The 15,782-nt window shown below is 27.9% G+C and overlaps 2 protein-coding genes across 12 annotated transcripts in view; one reads left to right on the top strand and one right to left on the bottom strand.

The window, feature by feature from the left end:
• LOC145189925 (ATP-binding cassette sub-family F member 2-like) lies at positions 1–5,020 on the bottom strand. Its single transcript, XM_080066652.2, has 11 exons — positions 4,762–5,020; positions 3,506–3,879; positions 3,022–3,226; positions 2,216–2,573; positions 2,012–2,107; positions 1,798–1,917; positions 1,583–1,672; positions 1,292–1,465; positions 758–886; positions 479–682; positions 1–387 (listed from the first exon to the last, which is right to left on the bottom strand). Exons 2-11 carry the CDS (start codon positions 3,837–3,839, stop codon positions 274–276), a joined length of 1,824 nt encoding a protein of 607 aa, XP_079922778.2. The 5' UTR covers positions 3,840–3,879; positions 4,762–5,020; the 3' UTR covers positions 1–273.
• A 5,622-nt stretch (positions 5,021–10,642) lies between these two features.
• LOC145189924 (CLIP-associating protein 1-B-like) overlaps positions 10,643–15,782 on the top strand; it is a 21,129-nt gene continuing 15,989 nt past the window's right edge. For 5 of the 11 annotated variants that reach the window (XM_090089976.1, XM_090089973.1, XM_090089975.1 and 2 more), the window contains exons 1-8: positions 10,643–10,925; positions 11,084–11,162; positions 11,528–11,571; positions 11,662–11,721; positions 11,816–11,907; positions 13,017–13,092; positions 13,413–13,510; positions 14,557–14,618. In XM_090089976.1, the coding sequence (XP_089946102.1) occupies positions 10,749–10,925; positions 11,084–11,162; positions 11,528–11,571; positions 11,662–11,721; positions 11,816–11,907; positions 13,017–13,092; positions 13,413–13,510; positions 14,557–14,618 (688 nt within the window). In that variant the 5' untranslated portion in view covers positions 10,643–10,748. Of the gene's footprint in view, positions 10,926–11,083; positions 11,163–11,527; positions 11,572–11,661; positions 11,722–11,815; positions 11,908–13,016; positions 13,093–13,412; positions 13,511–14,556; positions 14,619–15,017 lie in introns of those variants that run through there. The other 6 variants (XM_090089978.1, XM_090089979.1, XM_090089977.1 and 3 more) reach the window with 4 other exon arrangements.

Raw genomic sequence — 15,782 nt, 5'->3', positions numbered from 1 at the left:
TTTTCTTACGGAGTTTTTGAAATTTTCGACTTTAAAACAAAAAAAAAATTAAATTCCAAGTTGAAATCTTTAGCACTTTACATGGTCGAGAAAAATGAACTGACAGACTTAAGAATCTTAAAAATATCGGGGAATGGATACTTACTAATCAAAATGATTAGCAGGAAGAAACAAAATAAATAATTTTCGGATATTCAAAGCACCATAATTCCCGAATGGTTTGCACTCCTTCCCGAATGGGACATAAGGATTAACGAGATTTAGGTCTGTTAACTATTTGTCAGCAAGATCTTTGATTTTGGCTTTCAATTCTTTCTTGTAACGGAAAATATCTCCCTTATAAGGTCTCACTGTCCCTTTCTCGCAAACCCAAATCTCTTTTGCAACCTATAAAATCATTTTAAAGCATCATTTAAGATCTGCTATCACTTTTTAATAGAATTTGAAACGTTAAAATCAAGTATTTAAAACTAATTACCTGCATAATTAACCGAAAATCATGGCTAACTAAGACTACTCCCCCATTAAACTCTTTGATAGCTTGCGCTAACGCATCAATAGTTTCAATATCCAAATGATTTGTAGGTTCATCGAGCAATAACATGTGCGGATTTTGAAAAGCTAACCATGCAAATATTATGCGACTTCGCTGACCGTCGGATAAATTACCAATTGGACAAGTCTAAAAAAAGCCTTCATTTTTTAAATAACTCAGTGTAAAAATTATTGCCCGTAATAACCTTTTAACACTTCAAACCTGTTGTTTTCCAGTAAGTCCGTATCTACCAAGGAATCTACGCATTGGTTCAATTTCTTTTTCTTCAGGAAAGGTTTTCATCATCCAATCCAAAGCGGACATACTCATAATTAATATATCGTGCAAATGCTAAACACACATACAAAAAAAAAATTCTTAACAATAAACCAGATATCGATTATAAGCTAATTAAAAAATTAAAAAAAACAAAACAGTAGCAACATCAATTCTTGAATAAGTAGTTAATGGTATTAATAAGTTCATAGTTGCAACCTGAAGCAAGTTTTTGATAGCTAGCTATTAAAGTAACAGGATTTTTTTATGTGTTATTTATCAGAGACATGCTTCATCAGCTAACTAGCTATAAAACTAAAAGGCAGAGTTCTTTTAGATTTGTAATTTCATTTGTTTGCCTTCATTAAGTGATAGAGCTGCATTAGAAATAACCACAACAAAATAGCATAAAATGTTGTTTTCAACAGAACAAAGAAACAAACAACAAAAATCCTTTTAAAAATAAAAATATAAAAATACCTGATGAAATCTTCCAAACTTAAGATGTTGATGAGTGCGCACTCTTCCGCTGGTAGGAGCAAGCTCACCAACTAACAGTTTTAAAAGTGTACTTTTTCCAGCACCGTTAGGTCCAACTAATGCAACGCGAGTATCCAAATCCATACCAAAGTCAAGATCTTTATATAAGAATGGCTGATGGAAAAATTTAAGATTATAATAACTCTTATAACTCCAACATTTAAACTGAAAGATGTCCAATATCTTAAAGGTTAAAATAAAGTTTAAATAGAAAATGAGAAATATAATTGCCTTTGTGTCACTGTATCTAAAGCTAACATGCTCAACTGCTAACACTGGTGGGGGAAGTTTACCACAATCAGGAAAGTAGAACTCAATATTCTAAAATAGTTGGAATAAAAATTAATTAAACTTAGAAGAAAGGAAATGCTTATTTACCAAGTTTCCTTGTGTGAAGAAAACTTGAACAATAGAATATGATAAATTTTCACTTATCCACTTTTCACCTTTTCACCCTCAACTCTTTGGGTCAAACCTCCTTCAATCATTTTTGCAAGAGTTTTCTCTTTGCTCTGTGCTTGGCGAGCCAGCTTTGCACTTCCATGGCCAAATCGAGCAATATAATCCTAAATTAAGATTTTCAAAAGAAATGGATTAAATCATTAACTTATAATAGCATATTTATACTTATCTAAAACATGAATGTAGATATATACACACTTTCATATGTGCTATTTCCTCTTGCTCTCGTTTGTATGCCTTCATCTGGTTTTCTTCCAATTCAGCTCTTGTTGTGACATATTGATCATAGTTACCCTTTAAAAAAAAGCCTTGGCTTTTATTCATGATTACATTCATATAATGTACTCTAGTTATCAAAAACACATTTCAACTTTGGTCATAATCAAAATATCTATTACTTACAGAGTAGCTATATATTTTTCCTTGAAACATACGCATAATATTTGTACAGACACCGTTTAAGAAATCTTGAGAATGTGATACAAGAACCAATATTCTTTTGTAAGTTTTAAGCTCCTCTTCTAACCATACACAAGCATCTAAATCTAAATGATTGGTAGGTTCATCCAATAGGAGAATGGAAGGTTTTACAAACAGAGCTCTAGCTAGAGCTACTCGCATCCTCCAACCTCCAGAAAAATCTTTTGTTTTTGTAGCTTGCATCTGAGGAGTAAAACCAAGACCATGAAGAAGACGCGATGCTGTTGTTTCGGCTTTACCAGCTTCTAACTCATCAAGTCTTTGATAAATATCCAATAAGCTAAATATGTAAAATATAAATGCAGTTTTATACAGACTAAATCTTCTTACAACTAAATTTAAAATTTAACTAAATTATTAGTACAATTTAATTAAATAGTTAGATAGCCCATCTATGTTTTGCAGTGCTAAGAAGCTAGATAAAAGTCAAACTAGTTATACTTTTTAAAAATTTCCAAAACCAATCATACTTTAAAAAACTTCTTAAAATAAAGTTTAGGAATATAATGCTCTGGATAAAGAAAACAGTTGCATAATGTAACTTTCAGGAGCTTGAACTGGAGCTACAGTTTCAGAATGTAAATCCACAGGTTTCCACAGTTTTCCACAGGTTTCCCCAGCAATGGTGAATAATATATACATTATTATTAACTAATGAACAACTTGAAATATCTAGAACTTCTTAATTAAGCTATATATTTTCTTTTGCTTAAAAGTAAAATGTATACCGCTCATGAGAAAGCTCATCTTCAGTTCGAGATGAAAGCTCTTCAGCTTCTTTTTCAAGTCGAATCTTTTCATTGTTTACTTCCATAACACATTGCAAAGCTGTTTTCTCACTTGCATGAATTTCATTTGTTAAATGAAATATATCAAAGTGATCTGGAATGGGAAGCTCTCTGTTTGCTAAAGCTTCCATCAAGGTGGATTTTCCTTAAAAAAAAAAAAAAAATTTAACAATAAAACAAACTTAAACATAAGAAATTTATTTCAAAATATTGGTTCTAAAATTCAATATTATCAAGACAGACTTATATTGAACTAAACCCAATAGCAACTACCAAATTTCTGCAACTAGCCTGCATTTAAACATAATTTGCTCAGAAAATTTTTAATCCAGAGTCCACTAATACATAGTCAAAGTTAAGAACTTTAAAATGAGCATGACAAACTGAGAAGAGGTTAGTCACTCTTTGGTCAATACCTACTTACCACAACCATTGGCACCAAGAAGACCATATCGACGACCACAGTTTAACTCCATGGTAGCATCTGTTAATAGTTCAACACCATGGTATCTCAAAGATATTTGACCCAAATGTAAATCCCTAGAATCAACATGAGATAGTAAGACACCAGCAACAGACATATTGGAAAGTTTCATTTTCCCTAAGTCTGCACTTGGATCGACATATCCATTTTTTTCTCCATTGACTGTTCCATTTTCTTCACCATTTGTGACATCACCATTAGTTTTAACATTTGGTTTGCCACGCCCAGCAACTTTCTTTTTTTCTTTTCTTTTTTTTGCAGATTCTGAAGGCATATTTTTATTTTAGTTGGGGATGGTGGAAAAGGTCACTAGTCTAAATTTAAAGACAGCATTTAATATTTAGACAACCAAATACAAAAAATTCAAAAATGCATTGATATCCAAGATAATCTTAATTAACACAATTAAAAGGTTAGATTGTATTATCATCTCGGCCAAATAAATGAAAAATCTTTCTCATTATTTGTGGCATGATAAATTCATCTTTGAAGCATTTTAAGCAAATATTCAAAAGAAATAAATATTTGCTATTGTGCATCAGGTAAATATTGGCAAATTATATAAATACACTTTACTAATAATTAGTATTTCCATTTAGTAACAATTCATTTGTTCAAGATTAGGCATAAGATAATATTTCAGGAAAAAATCATAAATAAATATAATAAAACTCTAAGAAATAAATTTAGATTTCTTTTTTAAAAAGCTTAGATTTAAAGTGAAAATCTACTGTTATTTACTATTTATAAAAGACAATAAAAAACAAGCGTAGATAACACAATTTTTTTAACACAATTTAATAAATCATTAAATTTAGTAACTTCATGATAAAATTAACATCACAACAAACTGTTAAACTGTAAAACTGTTTAACGGAAAACATTTCGTTTTTTAGAGTTTAAAGAAAAACAGCTATTATTATGGTAATACTGCATGAAAGAGATTTTTCACTATAGTCGGATCATCTAGACTTGAATTGCAGTTGGTTCAACTACAGTGTAACAAGGTTCTCACACTGTAAGACCTTTTTTATCGTCTCGCTTTCGTTTTAATTTTTAAAATCTTTATAGGCCATTTAACATAGAATATAGACCTGTGAAGAGAATTTGATATTATGCAATCTAAGATATATTTAGGTTAACTTAACTTAAGTAATTTTTTTCTAATTGTAAAGTAGCAAAAAATGATAACTGACCTTGGAATATTCTAGCCACTTCTATGGTGGCTATGGTTTAAATGGAAGACCGCGGTTCCTTAAATTTAACATACTTATTTACAGAACCGTCGAAACGAATAAGATACCATCAAGTTAAAAAATGTATATACATTTGAAAGAAATTCATTAAATTGATTAATAAAACAGACAAGCAAACTTTCTTTATATAAACTTTAGTTATAAGTATATTCTACTTCATCATTAGCATATTAGCTCTTACAACTACGCGCTGGTAGTTAATTCGCTATTAAGAACGCAGTTTTTTTCAGGTCTTCATAAATTAAAATTCGTTCGTGCAAGCCACTTTACCCAGTGGGCATGCATCGTATGCACGATGTCCGTAAGACGTCCATAAGTCCGTAAGAAGTTCGTAGATGTCCGTAAAACATCGTGCAGATGATGCATGCCCATTGGGTAATATTTGGTGCACCGTGTGCACGAGAAACCGTGCGCATGAAAGTCCAAAAACGTGCACGTTTTTAAAACCAGCCTTTTTGGAAGTTAAAACTAACATTAAAGCTATCGTTAAAGCTATGATTATAACACTGAGCGCATTCATTAAGGAAGCAAGTCCATAATGCATTTCTTTTTTAAGGAAATTCTTTTGTAGAGTTACCAAGAACAAACGCGCTAAAAGTTGCCTCGCACTTTTAATTTTACGACAACCGTTTATTCTTAAACTGCGACCGATTAAAGAAAAGAAAAAAATCAACCCATATTTAAAAGTAAAAACAATTAAGAAAAGAAGTGGTAACTCAAAGCTTCTAAATGAATGCTTCTGAAATGAATGCTTCTGAAATGAATGCTTTTGAAATGTTTAAAGTGTTGTGAACCTTTTTTTTCATAACATTTAAGATTGACATTAAATAGAATATGCGCAGAATATTTATAACAATGTACAATAAGGATCGGTGTTTAATTTTTTGCTATGATAAATGATAAACAGCAATTTTTTAAGGCAAATTTATAAATTTATTATTTTGATAAATTTAAAGGAATTTTACCCGGCAAAATTGAAATAGAAACGAGTTTTTTTTTCTCCATTTTTTCCAAAACATTAAAAAAAAAAATGTTTTTGGTGGGAAAAATTGAGAGCAACAATTGTTACAACAAGTTCCAATTTTAACAAAAATAGTTTGTGTTAGAAAGAAACTTTAGTTTGCATACTCTCATTTGAAAACAAAATTACATTTGAATTTTATTTGAATGTACAAGTCGTTAGACATAATAATTTGAGATTAACATTTTGTAGCATTACAATGAAAAAGCGTTGAAAGAATTTATGAATAAAAGAATTTTTATCAAGACATTCGTAACAAGTATTTTAACTATCAGTATTTAAAACAACATCGTTTGTTGAAAAAGAAAAACGAAAACTTTATATTTAGCCAATGGCTCGTTTTAGGAAGACTTGATTTTTATTCAACTTCAAATTTAAAGATATAAAAAATGCATTGTTTTTTATATTGTTCAAGCTAATTACATCTTCTTCCTCAGAAATCAAATTTGAATCAGTCTCTAAATATGCAGAAGGTATCTAGATATGTTGATGACCTATTAAATAAGTCTTATCGGCAACTAGTTTTTGAACTATAATTTTATTAAGCCTATAGACTTGGCTTAAATCAGTCTAAAGTTTGACCGATTTCTTTCACATTAAGAAGATGACAGTGGAATATTTAGCTGTCTGGAAGATACTAGTGTAAGGATTGCGATGAACATAGTCTCTAGTACCAATGATTGGTTTTGTTTTATTTGCTGTAAATCAAACATCTTTGTTCTTTTAAAAAATCCAGTCAATGCCCTGTATTCTTCTAAATTTACCAGTACACCCCTTTTATTCAATACTAGATGATAAGATAATTTTAAAATATAATCAAGATATCAATGTAATCATGGGATAATTCATTGTTTAACATCCTATTCAAGCAGACTCATCAAGGAGTGCAGATAAAGTAAAATGCTATTTCTGTGGCATTGATCATCATCTACGACTTAATTGTACAGCTAGAGAATCCAGTCAATCTGTGCTTTACACAGAGTGAAGAAAAGTACCGGCTCTTGCATAAGTGGAGCAATTCCCTGATGTAATTTTTTTATTATTAACTAAACCACCGGTTAAGCTATTCATTGAAACATATTAAACCATTGTTAGCTATTACAACTGATAAATAAATTAATAATTAATAATATTAGTTATAATAATGATTGATAATAATAATTAACTATTAACTACATGGGACTGATTATCTAGCTATTATAATCCTTTATAACAACTATTATTTAAAAAATGAGTAAATCTTTTCTGCTAGCTCTGCAGCCTGTAAGGTTTTTTTTTCTATAAGTTTTGTCAAATTCAAAAAGTTACTTTATTCAAAAATATTTATTTGTAATAAATCGATTTTTCCTAAAATCCTGTTTGTTTTTTTTGTTTTTTTGTTTTCAATTTTTTTGGAATATTTTGAATCCCTTGAGTCAAGATATTCGAAATTTGCTCAAGATTAAAAAGTAAAAGTTATTAATTTAACAATCAAAAGTTAAAAACTTATTGCTGTAAACATTCCTTAAAAATACTTGCATCATTAACAGAAGTTATTTTCGTTTTTCATTCATAAGAGGAAAAAAAAAAAAAAAAAAAACGTATGGGGTGTTCCCTCCAGCTTGATATTTTCCAAAATCAACTAATAAGTGATCTGAACTTATCAAACTAAAATTATTTGATCTGAAAAAACATTATCACAACAGAAATAGGTTAAACGCCTTTGCCCATAGCTGGCCCACTATGAAGAGTTTTATCAAATTAGAGTTATTACACGCCTGGTGACGATATGATAAAATAATCGAATGTAAAAACAAATATTAATAATAATAAGGATTTAAAAAAAATAAATATGTATGATGGAAAACATACAATATATAATAAGAAATAATAGGAGTTGATAGATAATAGGGCGGTTTAGAATGAACAAAAAAAATAAAAAAAAGAAAGAAAAGTCAAACGACTCTTTTCTGTGACCGATAAATGACTGCCACAAAATGACTGCCAGAAAAATGACTTTAGTATAATGGCTGCCAACAAAATAACAACTTCAATTAGCAAACGATTGACTCTTCTACTTTAGTCATTTATCAGTATTTTTTTTTGGCATTTATTTTGCATTTCCAAAAATCAATTGGCATAGACCTTTTTTAATTTGTCTGTTTCAGTTATTTTATTGTAATCATTTGGCGGTATATTGTTATAGATACAAAATTTTCAAATGAAAACGTATCTTTTGAAGGCTATTTGTTCTATAATCAACACTAATCTTAATATTGCTTAACATCTGACGCTTTGCGAAGAGCCAATCAAAAACTGAACAAATAGAAAAAAGTTCAAAAGCTTAATTTTAAAGAAGACAATATTAATGGCCTTTTTGATTTGTTTATTAAAAATTCAGCTTCATTAGGTTTTTTGATCAAAGGAATATTAGCTTAAGGTTAGCAGAAAACATTAGCAAGTTTACTAATGTTTTGAAGGTAGATTTTATTCATCCAAATGTTATAAGGGGAGTCTTTCTCTCTGCATATATACATATCTAATGCTTTAATAAAGAGGTTTGTCATTTACAAAACCGCAGTGTCTTCAAATTCAAAACAAAGTCAACGAAACAAAACGATTGTTTTATTTTTTTTTGCTTAACGTGAAGTAATTATTTTTTACTTTTGTTAAAATAAACAACTCTATTTTTAACAATTTTAATATAGAAAAAAAGAAAACTAAAATCGCGTGGATTATTAAAGGGATGGTAACCGAAATATATACATCAAATATACAACAAAGAATGACCACTTATAAGAAGTTTATTTTTATTTTTTCGATTAACAAACAATACATAAAAGGTATCCATTGAAATGACGTCAAAATCAATCAAAAACTTTTGTTAGCATTATGCAAAAAACTTTTCGTCGTTGGTTCAGTACACAAATTTAAAATTTCCCATAAATTTTATATCTATTTTAAAGCTATAAAAAGGGACATCAACTTGGAAACCCATTTATAAGAGAATAAAAGTTAGATCACTTGAAGTACTTCAAATACAAAATATTTAAATGTCAAGTTTATTGACATATCGTCTGGTCTTTGATTTTTTCCACAAATCGGCTTGACAAAAGAACATTTTTCTAAGAGTCTGGCGCTACTTTGAAAAAGATGGTCGATTATCTGCAATGATATCTGCAAAATATATGCCTATATTTTTATACCGGTAAAAATGAATATGTACATGAGAATGTATAACTAATCAGCCGTTATGCTGCAGTCTATATGTTCATGCATATAAAATATGTACAAAGCTATATATGAGTATTTATATATATGTATTTGTAAAAAAAATATATGTTTGTATAAGTATTCGTACATAAATTACATACATAGACATTTAAACTGTATTTATGTATTTTGGGCTGAATACTGCCGATATGAAACTTTAAATTTCCAACAAAGATGCCATTCTTTGCTGTATGCTTGATTTGTATTCATATCTTTATAATGATGGTTAGATTAAATTTATGTTTATAATACCCATGTATTCTAATAATCAAAGATTGACATTTTTTAAAAAGTTTTTTAAAAGATGATATGATTTTCATATGAATATTACAAATTTTTGGTTTTAGGCTTAACAAGCTGGATATCTAATAAATTACATAAGAGTATACAAGGCCAGTGGCGTACCTAGGGTAAATAGTGCCTGGGGCAAACACCGATCTCGCGCCCCTCTTCCCCCACATAAAGTGCTTAATTACAATTTTTTAATAAATGATGACACAAACTTTATTTTATATAATATATTTATTATATATGATATATTATTTCTTAATTTATTTTATATAATTCTCGCTTATTGTATCGCAACCAAGCCTCTTTTGCGCCCCTTTCAGGCTGGCGCCCATGGCACGTACCCTGCCTGCCCTACCCTAGATACGCCACTGTACAAGGCTTAAATATTTTTAAAAATCTAACTCTTCAGATTCTCATGGTGAAGAAACTCAAATTTACAAATATTAAATTTCTTTCGCTTAACTACTCTCTACAATTTAAGCATTTCTGTATAATTCTGTGTAAGTTTAATACATTCTATCAAAAATAAAATTTCATTGATATTTGAAACTACTGTAATGAAAAGTAAATTTTATATATTTAAACTATGTTTTTGAGAATTCATCACATTGATTTGATAATCTCTTCATTCATTTTTTTTAGGCAAGTAGACATTGATGTGCTCCCTCATATAATTAGTGCTAGGATGCTTAACTTATTTTTCTATTTCATAATTTTAATACATAGAGAAAATTATGGTCCTTCATGATGTTGCAATAGAATTTTTTATTACACTGTAAATTTAGTCTATCAATATAATAGTTATGTTATATAAGTAAAAAGAGTGGGTAGTTGTAACCTTTTACTAGCCCAGGCCTTTCTGAAAATGTTTTTTTTTTTTACTTTTTATTCGTTGTTCAAATGACAAATCTGTGCAAGCATATTTTGAATTTAAAAGTTTTTAAAAGCCAACTTTGTTGAATTATTGATGGATATTCAATGATAGGATAAATAATCTCAATAACCATTTCTGAAATGCATGTAACTTTTTCTTAATGCATATTTAAATTATTTTTTGTTTTTGGTGTTACTTTGATAGATGTTTTAAAAGAAAGAAAAACCCCTCTTTTTTTTTTGAAGAGTTCAAGATTTTTTTTGCTTTAGCATTTTTATATGTTAATTCCTTTTAATTAACAAAATGTTTTAGATTTTTTTTTAGAGCACACTTGTTTTGATTTGTTGCAATTTTAGGATCTCTTTTTTTTAAAATTATTTTCTAGTGTTTTAAAAATAGAAGAAAAAAAAACAAGTGTATTTTTTAAGATAACAAAAAAGTCATCCAAAAAATGGATTTACAAATTTTAAATTGAATGGTAATTTTACAATGGCTAATGAAAATATAGACTACTATGTCAATGCACTACAAACTCAAGACACACACAAAAGGCTGAAGGTTGCAGAGAATCTGACCCTATATTTGCAATCTTCAGCTTTAAATGTAATTGATTGTGGACAGCTCATAGATGGTTTAATGCCATGGATCTTGAGCAGCAATTTTAAGGTAGAAGTTCTAAAGAATTTTTTTTTAAATCTTTTTTTTATTTTTTTTTTGTTTTTTTTTTTGCATTTTTTTTTGTTGTTGTTGTTGTAAAGAAATGATTTATTATTTAAAAATGTGAAAAAGTTAATTTTGACATAAGTTATTATCTTAACTACAAGGTGTCAAGCCAAGGATTAGAGATATTGGGTTTACTTGCATATCAAATGGGCCCATCTTTCAAAACACACATCAATTCCAGTAAGGCTTTTTTCTTAAATTATGTATTCTTTTTGGATGTCATGTTAAGGCAGAGCTAGCTGGTGATATAGATCTATTAAAAGTATTGCAAAAGTTTGTGGATTAGTGGATTAAGCTAAAAAGGAGGTTTTTGCTAGAAATAAAAAATTATCATGCTATCTGATCAAATCCTTTTTTTTAAATTTCTTATCACATCACTACTATTTTACCTATGTAATAAGTTTCAGCTATTATCGCATGTAAAAAGTAACTTTTTATTGAAGTAATTTTTTTTGTTAATTTTATGTCTATACTTTTCTAATCTCCTAATGTTACTTACTTGATTCCTAAAGTATTCTCTTTAAATGTTATACCTGTTAATTTAGCATTAACAACAATAGTTGACAGGCTGGGTGATTCAAAACAAATGGTATGGGTTTTTATTTCTTTTTCTTTATTGATGTTTGTCACTTACACTTTAAAGCATGCAAATGTATTAGCATCTATTTAAATATTTGAGGTACGTGACCAAGCTCTGGATGTCCTCTTCAAATACATGGATCCTGTATCTAAACCACAGGTAAGCTAAATTGGTTTTATTAATGTATTATTTTTGTTTTTTATTATTATTCTGTTTAAAGCCTTCATTAGTTAACAAAAATTAATTGTTTTAGATCATTTTTGATCTTCTGGTTCCATTTTTCAATCATAAAAACTGGAGAGTTAGGGAAGTTCTAATGATTTGTTTAACACAAGCCATCAACAGGTTTTTAAAGATTTTATTATTTTAATGGTTGTGTGACAATACATTTGCATAGTTACCTTTTCTTTTCGAAAGCCTATGCTAACTTTTAAAAAAGGTTAACTTACAAAGTTGGAAGTTAGTATCTTCATTGTTCAATGTCAGACTAATATACAGGTTCAACTGGCTAATGTTTGTTTCTATCAGAAGCATATCCAAGAAATTTTCTTTTTTACTGCCACCTAAGAGTGTAAATCTTTATTAAAACATAAAAAAACTTCAAAAAACTTAAATGTAATTTTCTTAATAAGGTATTGAAATTTAAATATTACCAAATAACCTAAAAAAAGCTTGCGTTATGTTAACTAGATTCTATTGATTTGCAAAAAAAAAAGAAAAAATGTTTTTAAATGAAATTATTTTCAATGAAATTTTATGACTTCACTCAATTGTGTTATAGTTTATTACACTCATTATAATATCTGAGACAATGAAATATTTTCTATGTTTTGAAAAAATTTCACAGCTTTAAAAACAGGCTAAAAGCATAAAATTCTTTCATAAGAAATTTTTTCATATTTTCCCTCTGTTTGATTGAACTCAAAAAACAGTAAAACTAATAAATTCCCAACAAACAAATCAATTCCCCTCTGCTTTTAATTGAATTCAAAAACAGTAAACAACTGGATGAAATTATTTCATCCAGTTGTACTGTTTTTAGTCTCAATTTATTCTTCATTTTTAAAGCAATTTTATAACACAAAACTAAAACGGCCAAATTTGGATTTGCACAGTTTTTGAACTTACTGATTCAATTGATTTTACACAAATCTTTCAGAAAAGCAATTATGTTTGATAGAGCTGACATGTCTGCTAGTCTAAAAAAATTATTTCCAGTCCTACTTTATCTCTTGGTCTACATTTCCACCAGATTGACTTGTAATGAAGGGTGGTTTTTAACTAAAGTTACCTTTGAATTTTTTTTTTTTTTTAAATAACCTTTGTAAGTTTGAAGTGTACTTGATCTTTTATCTAAATATAGAATGATAACGCTATATTTATAAGTTTTATGTTTAGTGAAGTATTCTGTTAAAGTAATTTAATGATGGTAAAAAGTAAAAAAATAATTTTAGGTTTGGCGCATCGTCATTGCAAATCAGTAAATTTACCCCATGTCTTGTAAAGTTGTTAAGTGACCCTACAGGCCAGGTTTGTCTTGATTGTTTTATTTAAGTTAAATTTTAGATTAATTTTAAAATAAATTTTTTAGATAAATTTAATTGTTGATGTTAATGATATACAGCATCAAGGTTTAATTGTTGTGTTTTATCCAGGTTTTATTTTTTTGGTGCTGAAGATGTTTTGTTTGATAATAGTGCTATCATTTAGATAATTATATAAAAAAATTAGTTTAGACTTTTAGTTTTTTACACTATATCCTCTCCACAACAATTAGTGTAATCATCATGCAATAATTTTTGTGCATTAAAAATAATATAAATGATAATAATGATGCTATTAATTTGCAGGTCCGTGATACTGCAATAAGTACCTTGGTTGAAATTTATCGCCATGTTGGGGAACGTTTGAGAACAGACCTATTGAAATATAATATGCAAGAGGCCAAGTGAGTTCCTCTACATTTTTTGTATTTTGAGAGAAAATCTTGAAAGCTTGATACATTTCTTAATACAACTCTTTTTCATAAGTGATATAAAATATCATAGTTTGAATTTAGATAATTTTAAAATTTAAGTTATGAAAAAGTATATTAAATTAAAAAAACAGTTTTCAACTATTTTTTTTGTAAAAAAGTTCTCATGACTGGGTTCCTGGGTTCAAAATAAAAATTTTGTAGTAAAAATAAATGATCATGGTAACTTATCTGATCTTTTTTTTTTTTTTTTAACACGCTATTATTGTTGAGAAAAAATTCAATTATTTTCTTTTAGCATCTTGTTTATTGATAAGAACAATAGTTGCCATGCTCTTCAGAAATAATTTGCTTAATTAGGTCATTCCCCAAGCCAAATCAATGAACTCAACTTTTTAAGTTTTTTAAAGTTTTAGTATCAAAGATGCTAAATAATTACTAAAAAATGAGAAAAGTTTATAATTTAAAAGGACTTTCAAAATTTGTATTTTCAAATTTCTACTTCTTATTTTATTGAGTTAATCAATATAGCAAATGATCAATATAGTTAGGGATATAAATCAATATAGTTCCCTAACTTAATATAATTATGGATGTAAGTCCATGTAATTCCCAAGCATTATATACATACATACAAATGCATATATGTGTATGTATGTATGTATGTATGTATGTATGTATGTATGTATGTATGTATGTATGTATGTATGTATGTATGTATGTATGTATGTGTATATTTATATGCATATATGTATATATTAATGCTGTAAAAATAACTAGAAAATCCAACATGAGTTTTAAAAGTCATTAAAAATACAAGCTTTGTGTTTTGAAGTAAGATAATTTACAACTTAAAAAGTTTATACCTGTTATATCACAGACCTATACAATTTTATTTAAAAAAAAAAATCATTACAACTGTATTAGAAATTAAGACATGTTGTTTTGAAAAGTGAAAACTACTTGTTTGTCTTTTTTTTGTTTGTTTTTCTTTTGCTGAAACTTTTTTCTATTTTTAGATTGAATAGTTTGTTTGCTAAGTTTGACCAATTAAGCAAATCTGGAGACTTTGTAGACCATGGTAAGTTTTACTTTGAACTGATCAAATTACATATCTGAAAAAAAAAAAAATTTGAATGCATAAATTTTCAGTTTTATAAGGGAAAAAGAATAAAATGAGGATTATGTTCAGGATGATGAGACTGGCCTTTTCTACCAAAACAAATAAATCTTTTGACAAATATATCTATACATTTTTTTTATTCGTGTAAACCGGTGATGACTGCAGTTATATAAAGCACCTTTTAACTATTTAATCTTTATAATGGATTTTTGGCTTGCAATACAATAAAGTAAAAAGATTATGGTTTCAAAAAAAAATATTGAGCTCTGGTTGCTTCAAACCCACCATATCCTTATTTAATTAATAGGCCATTAGTAATGCTAAGAGTAGACTTAAGCCATAAAAGTTTTTTAATTAATAGATTGTTAGTAATTCTCAAAGCAAAGCTACAAAGATTTTTTTGCTATGTAGTTTCAGAAAACATTCAGATAAATTGATTCATTTATTCATCAAAATATTAAAAAAAATTCTTTTATTCATCAAAATATTAAAAAAAATTCATTTATTCATCAAAATATTAAAAAAAAAACTTTTGATGAGTTGAAGATAATTTCTTTTTATAATTCTGATGTAATATTTACCATGGAAATAAAGAGATTGGTGGTAATGATTAAAAAGATTAGAAGATGTTTTGTATTTTTATGAAAAAGATAAAGATAATATCTGCTATTGTAGCGTTTTCACAAACAGATGTTTTATTAATTTTGAATTTTTAAGTAGAATTTTTTTTTGTTTTGTTTTGTTTTATTTAGTGGTTCATTGACTTACATTCAAATTGCAAATGGTTGCATTTTGTGAACATCTTTATTAAATGTAGGTTTAGCATTCGCAACATTCTAATCCTAGGTTTTACATTTTTCAATTGTCTTACATTTTGTACTAAAATATCAATTTCACTCATCAATCCAGGATTTAATTTGTATGTTGGATGATATTTAATTATCATTGGTGATATAATTTTTATTGATTAATTAAAGTGCAACAGAAATAAATTGATTTAGATTTAGAAGAAGATGAATATTAAATTGTTGTTAGATTGATATATTTAGAGAGTTATAAAGGAGTAAGATTTATTTACAGAAATCATGAATTTTTATGGCTCCAACTGGAGTTTTTTTTTTA

This window comes from Hydra viridissima, unplaced genomic scaffold, assembly GCF_058129835.1.
Source record: "Hydra viridissima isolate aposymbiotic clone 2 unplaced genomic scaffold, HvirCarnegie_v1 scaffold_6, whole genome shotgun sequence".
NCBI classification, from domain to species: Eukaryota; Metazoa; Cnidaria; class Hydrozoa; order Anthoathecata; family Hydridae; genus Hydra; species Hydra viridissima.
Note: the sequence above shows the minus strand (reverse complement) of the source record. Positions and strands in the feature narration are given on the sequence as shown.

Bases quoted from the DNA above. Each gene is read 5' to 3' on its own strand.
- LOC145189925 (XM_080066652.2), bottom strand. From the start codon at position 3,839: ATGCCTTCAGAATCTGCAAAAAAAAGAAAAGAAAAAAAGAAAGTTGCT. The intron at 683-757 runs GTTTGAAGTGTT...GGCTTTTTTTAG, and splicing joins GACTTACTGGAAAACAACAG to ACTTGTCCAATTGGTAATTT. The intron at 388-478 runs GTAATTAGTTTT...ATGATTTTATAG, and splicing joins ATTTTCGGTTAATTATGCAG to GTTGCAAAAGAGATTTGGGT.